At 38.0% G+C, this 14,617-nt stretch overlaps 2 protein-coding genes across 8 annotated transcripts in view; both read right to left on the minus strand.

Moving 5' to 3' along the window:
* The window catches only part of LOC116058753 (calcium homeostasis endoplasmic reticulum protein), a 29,722-nt gene extending 20,011 nt beyond the window's left edge, over positions 1-9,711 (minus strand). For 2 of the 5 annotated variants that reach the window (XM_036007325.1, XM_031311598.2), the window contains exons 1-4: positions 9,531-9,711; positions 7,893-8,066; positions 4,807-4,845; positions 3,024-3,190 (exon numbers count right to left, since the gene is read on the minus strand). In XM_036007325.1, the coding sequence (XP_035863218.1) occupies positions 3,024-3,190; positions 4,807-4,845; positions 7,893-8,066; positions 9,531-9,555 (405 nt within the window). In that variant the 5' untranslated portion in view covers positions 9,556-9,711. The remainder of the gene's footprint in view (positions 1-3,023; positions 3,191-4,806; positions 4,846-7,892; positions 8,067-9,530) is intronic. The other 3 variants (XM_036007326.1, XM_036007327.1, XM_036007328.1) reach the window with 3 other exon arrangements.
* A 4,001-nt stretch (positions 9,712-13,712) lies between these two features.
* Positions 13,713-14,617, minus strand: part of si:ch211-247n2.1 (calcium-activated potassium channel subunit beta-2) — a 30,509-nt gene continuing 29,604 nt past the window's right edge. For all 3 annotated transcript variants that reach the window (XM_031311987.2, XM_031311986.2, XM_031311988.2), the window contains exon 5: positions 13,713-14,572. In XM_031311987.2, coding sequence (XP_031167847.1) covers positions 14,288-14,572 — 285 coding nt within the window. In that variant the 3' untranslated portion in view covers positions 13,713-14,287. The remainder of the gene's footprint in view (positions 14,573-14,617) is intronic.

Below are 14,617 nucleotides of genomic sequence, written 5' to 3' on the forward strand. Positions count from 1 at the left end.
GCGGGTACTTTGTTGAAGTTAAAAACTATTGGATCTGCCCAGAGCCACTCTGGATCTGCAATAACCAATTGCTAAAGTTTGGTCGTGACGTATGTCATGCACACGTGCAACAAGAGGGGAGACCGTCAAGGCTATTAGCATTAGCACCGCTAGCGTTAGCCTTAGCCAACTCCTTCACCACTAACAGAGTGAGCTAGAAAATCAAACTTTTCCCGAACCCCGTGGGGAGGAGGGCCACAACATCACGGCCACCAACACAACTCAGCAAAGATTGTTCTTGCTCGGGCTTTACCTTCTGGATATTCGGCGGCGTTGCCACAACGGCCCGAATGGCTTCACTCGCATCTTTCTAGCGCACGTCCTCAACGTCATCGTTCTCAGCCACTCCCTCTGTTCGTTGATTGGACTGCCAAAAACTTTGGTCGAGAAAACCCAAGACCCAAATGCGAAATGAAAATTGAGCGGAAGTACGTAGGAGGAGTTTTGATGCCTTCCAGTCGGATTTTCGACCACACCACAGCACTGAGAAGGCTCCTGTTATAGTCTTTAATGACATCTACTTAAACACAGATTGTGGCAAAACTTTAGTCTTAGTATTACTTGATCTCAGTGCTGCATTTGACACGGTCGATCATGACATATTACTAGACCGATTGGAAAACTGGGTTGGACTTTTTGGCACAGTACTAAACTGGTTTGAATCCTACTTAAAGAATAGGGACTACTTTGCGTCTATAGGTAATTATGCATCTGAGCATACAAATATGACCCCCAAGGCTCCATTCTGGGGCCTCTTCTGTTTAACATCTACATGCTTCCACTGGCTCAGATTAAGGAAAACAACAAACTAAATTGCCATAGTTATGGGGACGACATACAAATTTACATAACCTTATTGCCAGGGGACTATAGTCCAATACAAAAACTGAGTAACTGCATTGAACAACGTAACGACTAGATGTGCGAGAACTCAGACTCAGAACAACCACCTCAGAAAAAACTGAGGTGGTTGTTTTTGGAGCAAAAGATGAACGATTAAAAGTGAGAGCTAAGCTTCAAACGACAATGTTAAAAACAACAGACAAAGCCATAAATCTTGGTGTAGTCATGGACTCAGACCTGAAGTTCAACAGGCACATTAAGACAATTACAAAGCCATTATCACCTTAAGAATATATCAAGGGTTAAAGGACTTATGTCTCAGCAGGATTTGGAAATAATTGTCAATGCTTTCATTTTCAGTAGACTTGACTACTGTAACGGTGTCTTTACAGGTATCCCTAAAAAATTAATCAGACAGCTGCAGCTGATTCAGAACGCTGCATCTCGAGTCCTCACTAAGACCAAGAAAGTGGATCACATCACCCCAGTTCTGGCTTCCTGTCCCTCAAAAAATTGATTTCAAAATACTTTGCTGGTTTATAAATCACTAAATGGTTTAGGGCCAAAATACATTTCTGATCTGCTGCTACACTATGAATGACCCAGATAGGGCTGCAGCTATCGATTATTTTAGTCATCGAGTATTCTACTGATTATTCCATCGATTAATCGGATAAGAAATACTTAGTAAACAGCAATAGTAAATATTTATTATTGCTGTGTACTAAAAAAAAGGAAACATGTCTTTTGTATATATACAAAAGACAGGTTTTTTTTGAAAAAGCAACATTTTTTTATTGCCAAATTCCAAGTACATTTTTGGTGGCCCCAATGTTATTATTTTTCACCCCCTTCTTGCCTCTGGCTCGTTGCACTGGATATGCCAAAGAGCTGTTCACTAACCAGAGGGTAAATGTGATGGTACAAAGCTTACAGCAGGTCCATTCAACTACACTGTTCTGGGGGACACATTTTCAGAAGGCTAACACACAGTGAGGAGAAAGAATAAAGAATGCAGACATCACCGGGATGATGACATCATTCACGTGCATATTAAGTGGCCATGCTGGGGGGAGGAGCCGGTTTGTCTCCGGCAGCAGCAAAATTTCCAAAGATTAGTAGCAAACTAATAAACAGTACAGTACAAACCGACAGCTTTCGTTTTAGCTTGTTGGTAAAACATCGCTATTTGCAGAGTAGCATGCTGTAGGCTAGTTGTGTAAAACAGCGCGGTGGACGAGAGCAGCAGACGTTTATTACCTTGTGTCGGGTTCGCTCCGTGGAATGGATGAGTACACTGAATGTTTTCTACAGAGATGATGTTTCAGCATGTTTGCAGCTTAAAATGATCCCAAACTTTCTGTTGTTTTCTCTCGCCTGTCTCTTCTCTTAGACCCTCGCTATTTTCGTCTTCATTCATTTGTAATCTGGGCCGTCAGTCTTGTGCATAGACAGTATATAAACGTCTTGTGTCCACAGAAGCGTCAACCTGTTGTGTGCGCTAGTAATAATCCTCCGTGCGGAAACACAGTGAGCCGTACAACCTTAATTACATTGATTTAACGAAGCTTCGAGGCAAAGAATTTTGCTTCGAGGATTTTTTGTAATCGAATTATTCGAGGAATCGTTTCAGCCCTAGACCCAGACCTCTCAGGTCGTCTGGGACAGGTCTGCTTTCTGTCCCCAGAGTCAGAACTAAACAGGGGGAAACAGCGTTCAGTTTTGATGCTCCACATATCTAGAACTCCCAGAAAACTGCAGGTACACTGCAACTCTGTTCTTTTAAATCAAGGCTAAAGACCATTCTTTTTTATGCTGCCTTATTATTGAATAATTGTTAATTTCTTATACTGCACTGTAACTTTTATTCTCGTGTTTTATCTGTTTTTAATTTTTTTTTAACTGCTCTTTAATGTTTTATGTAAATCACTTTGAATTGCCCTGTTGCTGAAATGTGCTATACAAAAAAAGCTTCCTTGCCTTCTTCAGCCTGTCAATGTTCTCATAAGTGTAACAGGAAGAAAACAAAATAGTTTGAGTTGCTGAAAAAAAGTTGCATTGCTCTTTAGTAGCCAAAGACAAAAAAGGATGAATAAATCATCTCCTGTGCCAGATATATTAATTTCTCTCTTGCTCTGTACCTGTCTGAGTGTGTGCATATGCTGCTCCTGCTGCTGCAGATTCCATAGGCTCTGTTGGATGAGCTCATCCATAGAGGGTGCGGCAGGCGGAGGAATCGGAGGCGGAGCAATCATCGGCATCGATGGAGGAATATCAACCGCGTCTTTGGCGCCCGGGTTGTACATTTCTGCAAAGAGAGCAGCAGGAAAAGAGCGGGGGAATATGAACATTCGAAGTCTGGAGGTTTAGCAAAGCTTTGATTTTGAGGCTGAGGTTAGGAGGGTTGATGCTGTGCCACTGCTGACGTGATGTAGATGTCCAAAGAGAAAGTTTCAGTCCATAAATCATATACAAAGCAAACATAGCATGGTTTGTTTACACAAAAGTATTTAAATCAAAGAGACCTCAAAAGATAAAGCAGATAAAACATGTCAAGTACAAAGCAGAAGAGTGAACAAAATTTGAAAGACATGCAATCAGCACTAACCCCCCTCCGACTACAGAAACAACTGCAAAAAGGAAACATGTTAGCACCTCAGAAAACTAGCGACCATCTTGCGATGGGATCACATCAGCTGCGGCGCCAAATTGGACCAGGGGCATAAAGTGGGAGCAGCAATGATCCCTTCCCTACCCCCTACTTCCGACGCTCTTGCTTGGACCACATCAGGGCTGCACAATATATCGTTTTTTTTACCGTCATCGTGGTATCAACTATCAACTAGCGCAATATACACATCGCGAAAGCAGCTACATATCGCGAAAAACACTGACATTTTTTCTGTTAGTTGAAAGACAATAGCAGTTAAAAACTGCACTTTAAAATGTAACTCGTTCTTTTTTAAGTGGTGCCTATTATATTCCATCCAATGTTGAATTTGCGCAATAAAATAATGTTGAAAAATTATTTTGTTTCATTCATTTTAAATTCAACAAGCATTGTTGTATTTTAGCAGAACACTGAAAGCAGCAGAAATGGAGAACTGAGTACACTTTAATGTTGGTTTATTTATCGCAAGTAATATCATTATTGCAATATTCAACACTATTGCACATCGCATATTTTTCTTATATCGTGCAGCCCTAGACCACACCCACAAATTGGCCTTCATTTTGATCTCAACCAGTAATGTTTCGTGACTGCATCTTGCACGGTTATCGGCCCAATATACAGTAACTATTCTATGTTCGACAGAATCCTAGAAGTCTACAAATAAGGCGGGATGTCAAAAATGCTCTGAGCTGATACATTTTGGGCTGACCAAAGGAATCATTAATCAGCCATGTAAAAACTATCAATTTGTAATATTTAGTTTAATCAGATTTATTAAGCTCAAGGTTATGCAAGCTATCAAAACGTGCCCCACTGCCCTCAGTTAAACAACGTCTGAACAAATTTAAAATGTATGCTGATTTTAGGCCTCTAGTTTGACAGCAATGTGGCACAGCAGTAACAAGAGTGAAAAGGTGGTAGTGTAAACTTTATAGGCTTTTTTTTTTAAACCAAGAACTAAATCACTATTCAGATACTATTGTTCTGAACACAACACTTGAATTGTTGGTGAAATCATGCTACCCTTGCACTTCAAATCGCCCTGAATCGTGACAACACAGTAAACAATACAGCACAAACTCAAAAAGAAAAGAAAAAAAACATACTGACAAAAAATGCAACTGAAAAAAAAACAAAAAAGCTTTCAAGCACAATTGTGATAATGTCCATCAAAAAATGTGCAAAAACAAAATGTGACGGTTCAACTGGAATTTTGAATTTGTCTGACCAATCTGGTTCCAAATAAATACCTTCAGATTTATACTCCTCCCCATCTTGGGTAGAGGGATCTAAGTGGAGAAAAGCAAACTTTAATGCATTCAGTGGTATTACATGACTGACAGAACTCCATGCAACCCTGCACAACACTGTGCTATTATTACCAGGCTGTTGATAATCTGATTAGTCTGATGAGTCAAAACTATGAGTAAGAACATAACAGTTCAAATCTGTTACTTTCCCTCAAATCAGTTTCTTCAGTAAATTAATTTACTCTCCCATTTAGCATTTAGTGCTTTAGAACAGGGATCTTCAACAGGGGGTCTGAGACCCCTATGGGGTCCTCAGAGTCAATGCAGGGGGGCCTCCAAATTATTGCAAAATTTTGAAGTTTTTTTAACAAATTAAAGTCTTAACATGAATATAACATTTTTTAGCAAATAAAAATCCCCACTGATGATAGGCTTACTGGCCTATAGGTAAGGTAGTCACTTAGATATCCATCCCCAGATACAGTTCATCCTAAGGATTTAACATAAAAATATGATTTATAAAATCATGCCAAAAATTATTAGGCTATTTTAATAGCTTAGTATTCTATGCCAAAAAAGCTACGTATATAGGTTTTAGGCTGCCCTATATGTTACTGTAGGCCTAGTTTAATATGCAACTTCATTTCATACAACATATATAGTAGGGGGTTCCTGCTCCTTCTCTCTTTCAGTTAAGGGGTCCTTGGCCTAAACAACATTGAAGATCCCTGCTTTAGAAGGCTGAACCTGCTCCTCCTTCCCAAATGGGACCGTCTACAGAAGATTCCCCTTTGCCCGCCACATGCCTCACAGAGGCAAAATGTAATGGATGCAGTCTTCATCACTTGTGAAATCAACTTTCCAGGTTCATCAACTAAAAGTTCCCCTGAAACTGCCAACGAATCGGCAAACAGCAGTAAACTACTATCTGCAGCGCACTTCTATGATTTCAGACTTCTATGTTTATAGTTAAAAACTAACATTTCTCACGCATGATGGACAACTGTCAACCAGCGTACCATATTTACTGAAAGAATGTTCAAAGATTGATGAACTGATTAATCGATTATCAAAATAGTTGCCGATTAATTTAATAGTTGACAACTGATCAATTCATTTTTGCAGCTCTTTATCACGCTTCCGCTCCATTTGCATCTTTATGTAGTACTTTTACATGCCATTTAAAAGATTGAAAGCACTGTATTATTTATTTACATATTTGGTTAAACATTTGACTCATCAGATATGATGATGTATGACGATGTAATCAACAAGTTTGTGCATTTTGCAAATGACATGCGTCTAGTGACTACACCACACCTGGCTGAACACATGGTTGGGCTCATTAACACAGCAGTGCATTACAATGCAGATGTTGCACCGACATCTTGAGTTTTTAATTCAACTGATATTTTCTGCTTTTGAACAGTTCTTAGTTATGAAGATGTTTGCTTCTCACATACAGTCCTCAGCAGACCAGAATCCTATCAGCTCTGGCTGCTTGCATCTATCATGACGGATACACACTCACACACCTCATTCAGGTGCAGAGAGAATATAGGATACAAATGACCAAATGAAGCACATGTCAAATGCTGAAGAAAAAATCTAACAGCTAACAATTCAGTCTCCACTACAAGGCCACAAAGGAGGAGTCAGAGTTCATATCACCAAGTCATGCTGCTCAGTTTTCAAGAGGTATAGGATATTAAATTGGGGAAGAGGGTTCTAGTTTAGGGCTGGGCATTGTGGTTTAGAATACTTAAATTTGGTTAGAGAAGCCCAAATACAGGTTATATATACACAATATAAATACAGCTGTACAATATACCTGACATATCAAAAGTACTTAATCAAAATGACTCAAAAAAATAAAATCTATTATTTCCATTAAGCAGTTTTTACAAGAGCTGTGCTAAACTTTTGATGTATCGGCAAGGCGTGGAAACTGCTAAAAGGGAGGGCAAGTGGCCTACGAGGTGACAGGTGTGAACTGATAATCAAACAGTAGCAGGCTGTTGAGATGCTCTTGTAAACTATAATTTTTACAGTGTCTGTTTCTCACAGCATTACGTGTTGGCAGTGACAGAATAGTACCTTTTCCACTTGAATTCAACCACAATAAGCCATGCGAAATGTGTGTTTTTTAGTCTGTACTTTAAGGACGCCGTTAGTACGCCTGGTATTGTGCTTACGTGCCTTACAGTAGTGCTGATGGTTCGGGTTTCCCATACACCCAGAGATAATAAAGGACATGGACATTAAATTAAATAGTAGGTATAAATGGTATGTCAATATCTCTGACAGTTGACAGATTTGTCCTATTGATATTGCCCACCACTAATAAGAACCATGCCTAAATACAATCAACTATAAAATTGAGAACATTCTGATTTGAACAATGAAAAATCTCCAAATAAGAAATATCAGTTGGCATTGAATGTCAACTGTAGGTACTTGAATTTAGCGCTAAAGACACAATTTAAAAGGTTGCATACCCAGCCCTACTTGTTTCAAATAAAGAGCAAATTCCATGTGCTATACAGCGCAGCACTGATGAGCTCCACATGGCTTTGTTGTGAAAATGTGGCCTAGGAGATGGAGGCAGCTTGTGGTTGTACTGCTACTCTACTGTAGAACACAGCTGACATGACAAGAGACATTAGGTTCTACCCTGTGCTATAAGTAAGCACAATAAAGTAGGTAAGTGTGAGTAAGTACAGCATTTGCTTGATGGGCTTTGAATGCCTAAAAACACAAAAGACAAATCCACTCCTAAACAGAATACACATTATTAATATGATTATGATGATGTCTCTATATGATGCACAAGGTGTTCCAATTGGTTATGTACATTAAATGCAAGATGACATACTATAATTTAATAAAATGAATTACATGTTGATGACTTACTGGCCTGTAAAATTGCAAAAAGTTGCATTTCAATTAATTTTGTTTCTTATTTTCATTCATTTCATTAGGGACCTAATTATCTCGAATACCAAATCAACTGAACATTACAACATCATACAAATATTTATGTGCAAATTCCGGTTAAATGGTGGACTGTTCCTTTAACTACATACGCTGCTGTTGCTCTATAGCAAGCTTGCACTTGTAGTAGCTGAAGTAGTCTCCCCCAAAGAGGAAGGAGAACTTAGGGTTGTCCTTCTGTTTCTCCATTGTCATCTTTTCAAACTCTGGCCCGTTCCGAGCGACAAACTGGGCCAGCTTGTCAATGACATTCTTCAGTTCTTGGTCTGCACCAGAAAGAGAAAAAGAGGAAACAAATACAGTCAGAGCTGAGGCAGCTGGTGGTCTATCTAAAACTGGTGGCAAACAAGGATATTCAAAATTACCACCACTTGTGCTATTCTGACACTTTTAGAACATTTATACTGACTTGGCCACAGTCTTTGCCCTCATGTGTTATCATTATATTCCAGTTACAGAGCTAAGCAGTTTTTTCTGAAAGACAAATATCCTTTGATCTTTGAAAGAACAATGGTTTACCTACATTTACCTCCGTTTTGTAGGTGTTTCCAGAATCCTCAAAGACTTTTGTACCAATCTGAATGAAAGAAGAATCCCATCTACTGCAAGATAAACAAAAAGTATTGACTCCGTTTCCCATTCAGGAGCCTCCTTCATAGTGGAATACATCCTTGCTCTTTTTTCATACACTAGATCAATATAAAACATACAATTTTGTATGAAATCTACAACAATGGGAAGCAACATCAATATTCACAACTATAATTATTATTATTTTTAAATTTGGGTTCATGTTGTTCAAATTGAGCAGGGAAATATATCACTTGAGGAAACACTGTCACAATCTGTTACTCTGCAGCAGACAGTATTTTTTTTTCCATCCAGATGGTTAGAAGAGTCTTTGAGAATCCTGGAAATGCCTTTAAAACAGTCAGTGGTATATGTAGTTAAACTTTTTTTTTTTTTTTAAAGATTGCTGCCTGGGTATTAATCTTTCAGAAGAGGCACAAACAAGGGCTTATTCTAATCAGCATTGTCAGTTGATCATGTGTCTTTTCAGTTAACGTTAAACACCCACATTCTTGCTAAAGACACACATAATCAACTGTGTACACGCATCTAACGAATTTATATATATATATATATATAACGATGGCCTGATTTTTTTTTATTTACAGACATAGCTAGTAGTGGAGTAGCCTTAGGAGAGAGGGATCCTAATCCATAAATTGTCTGCACTGAAAATCGATGTTTTAGCTAGCTAAATGTGCGGTGACCATGTCTCACAACGTTATAATATTATATGACATATTTTTACATTAGCTTGGTTACTTGACTAACGTTTAAACTAAAAGGGGAAAAAGCTAATTGCAAACTTGGACGAAAAATAAATTACTTTAGCTGTGAAAGGAAGCCAACTTAATATTTTGTAACAACTAACGTTAGCTACTTAGCGCTAACGTGAACGGCCAACGTTACAAAACTATTCTATTATTATTATTATTATTATTATTATTATTATTATTATAACCATTATTGTTCATACTGTTTAACACTGGCGCAACTGTGTACACAAAAACCTGATGTAGCTACTGATGTTACAATCTGTGGTCGAAATACTAAATGCAGTGATGCATTGTGTTGAGTAGTAGCGCCAGGTAGCATGATGCTAGCTAACGCTGAATGACAATAATACAACGCTGCAGCGCAACGTTAACGATATTGCTTACCTTCGGGAGGATTTGGGATATCCATGTTTGGCTTCAGTTACAGCGAACCCGCCGCACTTTAATAAATAGTCCAGAGATCAGTCAACTCGTTTTATGTGTCACTAAATTCACAAAATTGCCCCTGGAACGTACACCGGAAGTACTATTACACAGCACAGAAACTGCGCCACGAAACAGCCGTATTGTCTATAGCGCCACGTGGAGTTTAGTGGAGGACATTCTTCCACAGCAAGCCAGTCCTTGGTGGAATTTGGAGTATCCTCGACATTGGAACAGTCAACCGCACTCACTATCTGAGAAAGTCTGTTTTAATGAATGAGTACAGTAAAGGTGGCCTCAGTTACCTGGACTTTACAACCTTAAATAACACTTTCAAAATTAATTGGATTAAACGTTACTTAAAGTGTCCAACCTCCTTGTGGAATTTTATTCCCCATTATGTCTTTTCCTCAGTTGACGGACTCCAGTTTTTGTTGGTATGCAACTATAATATTGACAAAATTCCTCTTAAACTTTCTTCATTTCATAAACAAATGCTGCTGGCTTGGTCTTTTATTTACAAGCATCATTTTACTCCTCATATTTTTTTATATTTGGAACAACAGATATATTTTGTATAAAAACAAATCCATTTTCTTTCAGCAGTGGGTTGACAACAACATATTGCTTCTAAGTCAATTACTCAACCAGCGTGGTCAGCTTTATAACTATGTTGTGAGTTTATTCATCACTACGGCATCCCTGTCTCTGAAGGAGTTCTCTATTGTTTTTGATGCAATACCTTTAGCTGTCGTTGCACTCTTTAAAGGTTTTAATGGAGTTGGTGATCACAATATACTGTTCAATGTGAAAGAAACAATTGTTGGGAATATTTGTTTTTCACTACAAGCTAAAAGTAAGAATAAGGCAACTCGTCAACTCTTTCAACAAGACGTTAAGAGTACACCTGCTGCTTTATCGTACTGGTCTTCATATGTTGAAGAGATTTGTTGGGAAAAGGTTTGGCTATTGCCACACAAGTTTTTCTTAACCAACGAAGTTAAAGAGATCTCTTTGAAAATGCTCCACAGATTTTACCCAACTAACCATTATCTGCAGAAAATGAAAAAAGACAATGATATCAGCTGTACTTTTTGTGGAGAACTAAATGGTAGAGACACTGGTAGACTTTGGAGCAGATTACATTTTATTGCTGTTCATATTTACCCTCAATTCACATTACTTTGGGAAAATGTATTTGGATTCACTCAATATGATAGAAAGCTTTATTCAGAGTATTATGTGATACATTTAATAATTATTTTAACCAAATTTTATTTACATAAGTCAAAGTTTTTGAAAAAAAAGCCATGCTTTCTGGAGCTGGCTGCCAATATTAAACAATTTTTTTTTTCCATTTCTAACTGTACAAACAAAAAAGCTGTTAGAACAGTCCTTCAACTCGATGATGTAGCATCCTCGAAATTCAGGCTTCCGAGGATCCTTCCTTGACTTTGAGAAACGGCTATAGAGTAAATCGTCCATTCTGATAGATATTTCCCACCTGACCATAAAAAACCTGCAGCCACCAGCTAATGGCACTCCAATTAATGCACTGGTGCTGTAGTCTGAGTTTCTGCTCATGGCCTGTTTAGTCCGTGCCTTTTGTGAACTTGTGCTATTCCTGTAAACTTGCAAGTTTATAATAAAATATAAAAACCTAACTTGGTTAAGTCTTCGACTGTCTTTATTTTATTTCACTTTCCTATTTTCCAAAACCTATACCTGCTGCACCGAAATACTTCCACCACAAACTTGATGTCAGAAGTGGGATCAGGTGGAAAACAGGGAGAGAACTCCGTGGTTGACTGAGGATTTGCGCGATCCGGGATCAAGCTGATGATCAAGCTCATACCTTGCCTAAAAAGCATTCAGAGAGAGAGGATCGGAAACCGCGGAGGGCTCTACTGAATCCATACTGATCCTAAGACAGAAGCAATTTCAAGCAGCAGGATAAGATCAAAATTTAAATGAATTAATTTTAAAGTGATTTGAATTGACTCAAATGCCTCGTAGGAAAAAGTTTATAAAAAACAAGAAGTTGCCTTCCAGGTCAGTTCCTGCTGGTGCCAGAGAGCTAAATGTACTTTTGAATTAGGATAATTGGTTTCCTATTGATGGATTGCATAGGAGTTAAATTTAACAGTTACTTTCACTCAGAAGTTAATTATATTTGTCCTACTTCTTGCCTTTATCTGAGGGATATTTAAATGATAGATTTCCTATTAATGGAGAAAATATGTTTTTTTCCAAAAATGCCAAGAGCTGATGAAAATTGTGAACATACAAAAGTGAAGTGCTAAAAATCTAAAATGCTGTTGATTAGAAGTTGTAAAGCTGACAAAGACTAAATATATTTTTGTGATTGAAATTTTGAGCTACTGTAACTAGGGAATTTCTCCAGTGTGGGCTAAATAAAATCTTTCTTATGTTATATAGGTGATAAACAAACTTCTTTTTTGATTTCAAAGACAAATTATGTCATTTGTAGGAATGACTAATTTCTTCAAAAGACAAAAGAGTCAGTAGCAGAGTTTTGTCAAATGCTTACAGATGCTATTGTAATCTGAAATATTTGGGTTAAAAAGAATTAGGAGTTTTGTACCCAAAACATATGTTAATAAAATATAATGTTTTATTGTCATCAAACTGCCCAGCAAATATATAGGCCTACAAGTTCAGCTGAAATGATTAGTTGCTTAATCACTTAGTTGATTGACAGAAAACTGTTTTGATCATTTCCAGTTTAAAAAAAAAGAAAGTGTGAGGACTTTTCTATATTGTTGCTTTTTAATACCTTAAGTACATATTTTTATGATACTTTTCTTACTTAGGTAATATTTTTAATGGAATATTGCTGGTAACAGAAAATGTTTACAGTTTGGAATCAGTACTTACTTTGTCCACTATAACTATCTGTATGAACCTTATTGAATTGACTAACCCTAATGTAACAACATTTTTGAATCAATGATGACATCGATCAGATTTAGAAAAGCTGTGTGTTTAAATGCTCCTTTCTTACAGAGGCTCAGAGCAGCCGAGAAAGGGACTTCACACAGACACAGACACACACACACACACACACACACACACACACACACACACACACACTCACACACACACACAAGACAGTGGTAAAGACTTGTCAAGTGCTAGTGGACGAACCTCTGACAACAAAAGAACATGGAAGACGCTATTTGAAAATATATATATATTCCTATTCATAAAAGTAATTTGTTTATTGTGATTAGTTTGTAATCAAAAGAGTGGAATGTAATGGCAAAAATTACATTTAAGCATGATTCTTTATATTTTTGTTTCATTTCTTTCTCTGTTTCTCTCACAATGCTGTAGTGCATGCAGTGTGTGTGTGCTGTCACTCTGAAGATGTATTTAAGCTCAGTATTCCTGTTGACTCGTTAAAGAGACTCTTTCACACTAAGCTGCTGTGCCTTTTGTGAACTTGTGCTATTCCTGTAAACTTGCAAGTTTATAATAAAATACAAAAACCTAACTTGGTTTAGTCTTCGACTGTCTTTATTTTGTTTCACTTTCCTATTTTCCAAAACCTACACCTGCTGCACCGAAATACTTCCACCACACTACCCTACTTTTAAGTTATTTTATAGAGTAAATAGTCCATTCTGATAGATATCCCTCCTGACAGAATGAGCAACCCTACTTTTAAGGCATTCTTTAGGGCATTCTTATAGAAAAATATTGCGCACCTTTGCAAAGGAAGCTCACTTCCGTCCTCCGTCTGTGGAGATGGTCAGATGGAGAGTTGTATATTCTAATACATAGAGAGACATAGAAAAGGGAGACAAGTCTGAATGGCTTGTTGAATCCCATGTTTTCTGATCTAGGCAGCCCACAAAAAACTGAACGGGTTGTCCTATTTCACATGAAGCTGCTTCATTTATCCCCATGTCCACATAAGAGGAACTTCCTTTACCTCCTAATGTGGCTAAGTCACTCGCACATGATGGACAGGTACTGGGTCAGCTTCACCATGGCAATGATAATGGTTCCTCCGATCAAAGTGCAGGTTTACAGGGAGTGGAAGATGGCGACACGACTCTGCCAGGGGGTTTGTAAAAAGTTTTTTGATAATTTATTTAAATTATGATATAAAAAAAATGCAATTGATGTTGTAAAAAATAATATTTTAATTTAAAATCTATGATAGTTCACAGATTATGTTCTAATCAAAGAAATCCATACTAAGACTATACAAGTGTAAAAACAGGCTACGGGACATACATGAGGGGGTCCCTGCAAAATTCTCTATCTTGTAAGGGCAACATTGGCTAGAAAACGTTAAGAACCTCTAGTATAGATATAGGCAGCCCACAAACAACTAACTGGGTTGTCTTATTTTACAGTTTGAGGGTTGGTAGGCACCCGAGATACACAAAGGTATGTGCACAAGCACTGAAAAACAGTATTTTTGATATGTCCCCTTCCAAAGAAATAGTTCAACATTTTTGGGAAATACACTTACTACACACTCTCAAAAGTACATGCTTCTCGTTTTAGCTGCTTTTAAATTAGATTGTCACTGATGCATGTCTTTGAACCCCAACATTCCAGCTGTCACAGACCACTTCTGGCCGTGAAACAGCTTTTTCGTCTTTGTCTTTCTGCCTTGCCCCCATGAAGTTTGTTCAGTTGTCCCCATGTCCATATAACAGGGACTTCCTTTTGAACTTCTTTCACTTCTTAATGTGGCTTTGTCGCTCGCACATGATGGACAGGTACTGGGTCAGCTTCACCATGGCAATGATAATGATTCCTACAATCAAGGTGCAGGTTGGCCAGAACAGGGAGTGGAAGACGGCAACCCGACCGTAGATCTGTGTCAGGATGGCACTGTCAGTTCTGTCTGTAGGGTCCACGAAACACTGAACTGTGTGCTGAGACCTGAGACGCTCAGAAATGTTCTGAACGATCACATGCGTGGCTGCATAGTCCTTACGGCACTTTGGGAAGTAGAAGCACTGAAGGAAAGAAGAAAAAAGAGAAGACAAAAAAGACATTTTTTA

This window comes from Sander lucioperca, chromosome 11, assembly GCF_008315115.2.
Source record: "Sander lucioperca isolate FBNREF2018 chromosome 11, SLUC_FBN_1.2, whole genome shotgun sequence".
Classification (NCBI taxonomy): domain Eukaryota; kingdom Metazoa; phylum Chordata; class Actinopteri; order Perciformes; family Percidae; genus Sander; species Sander lucioperca.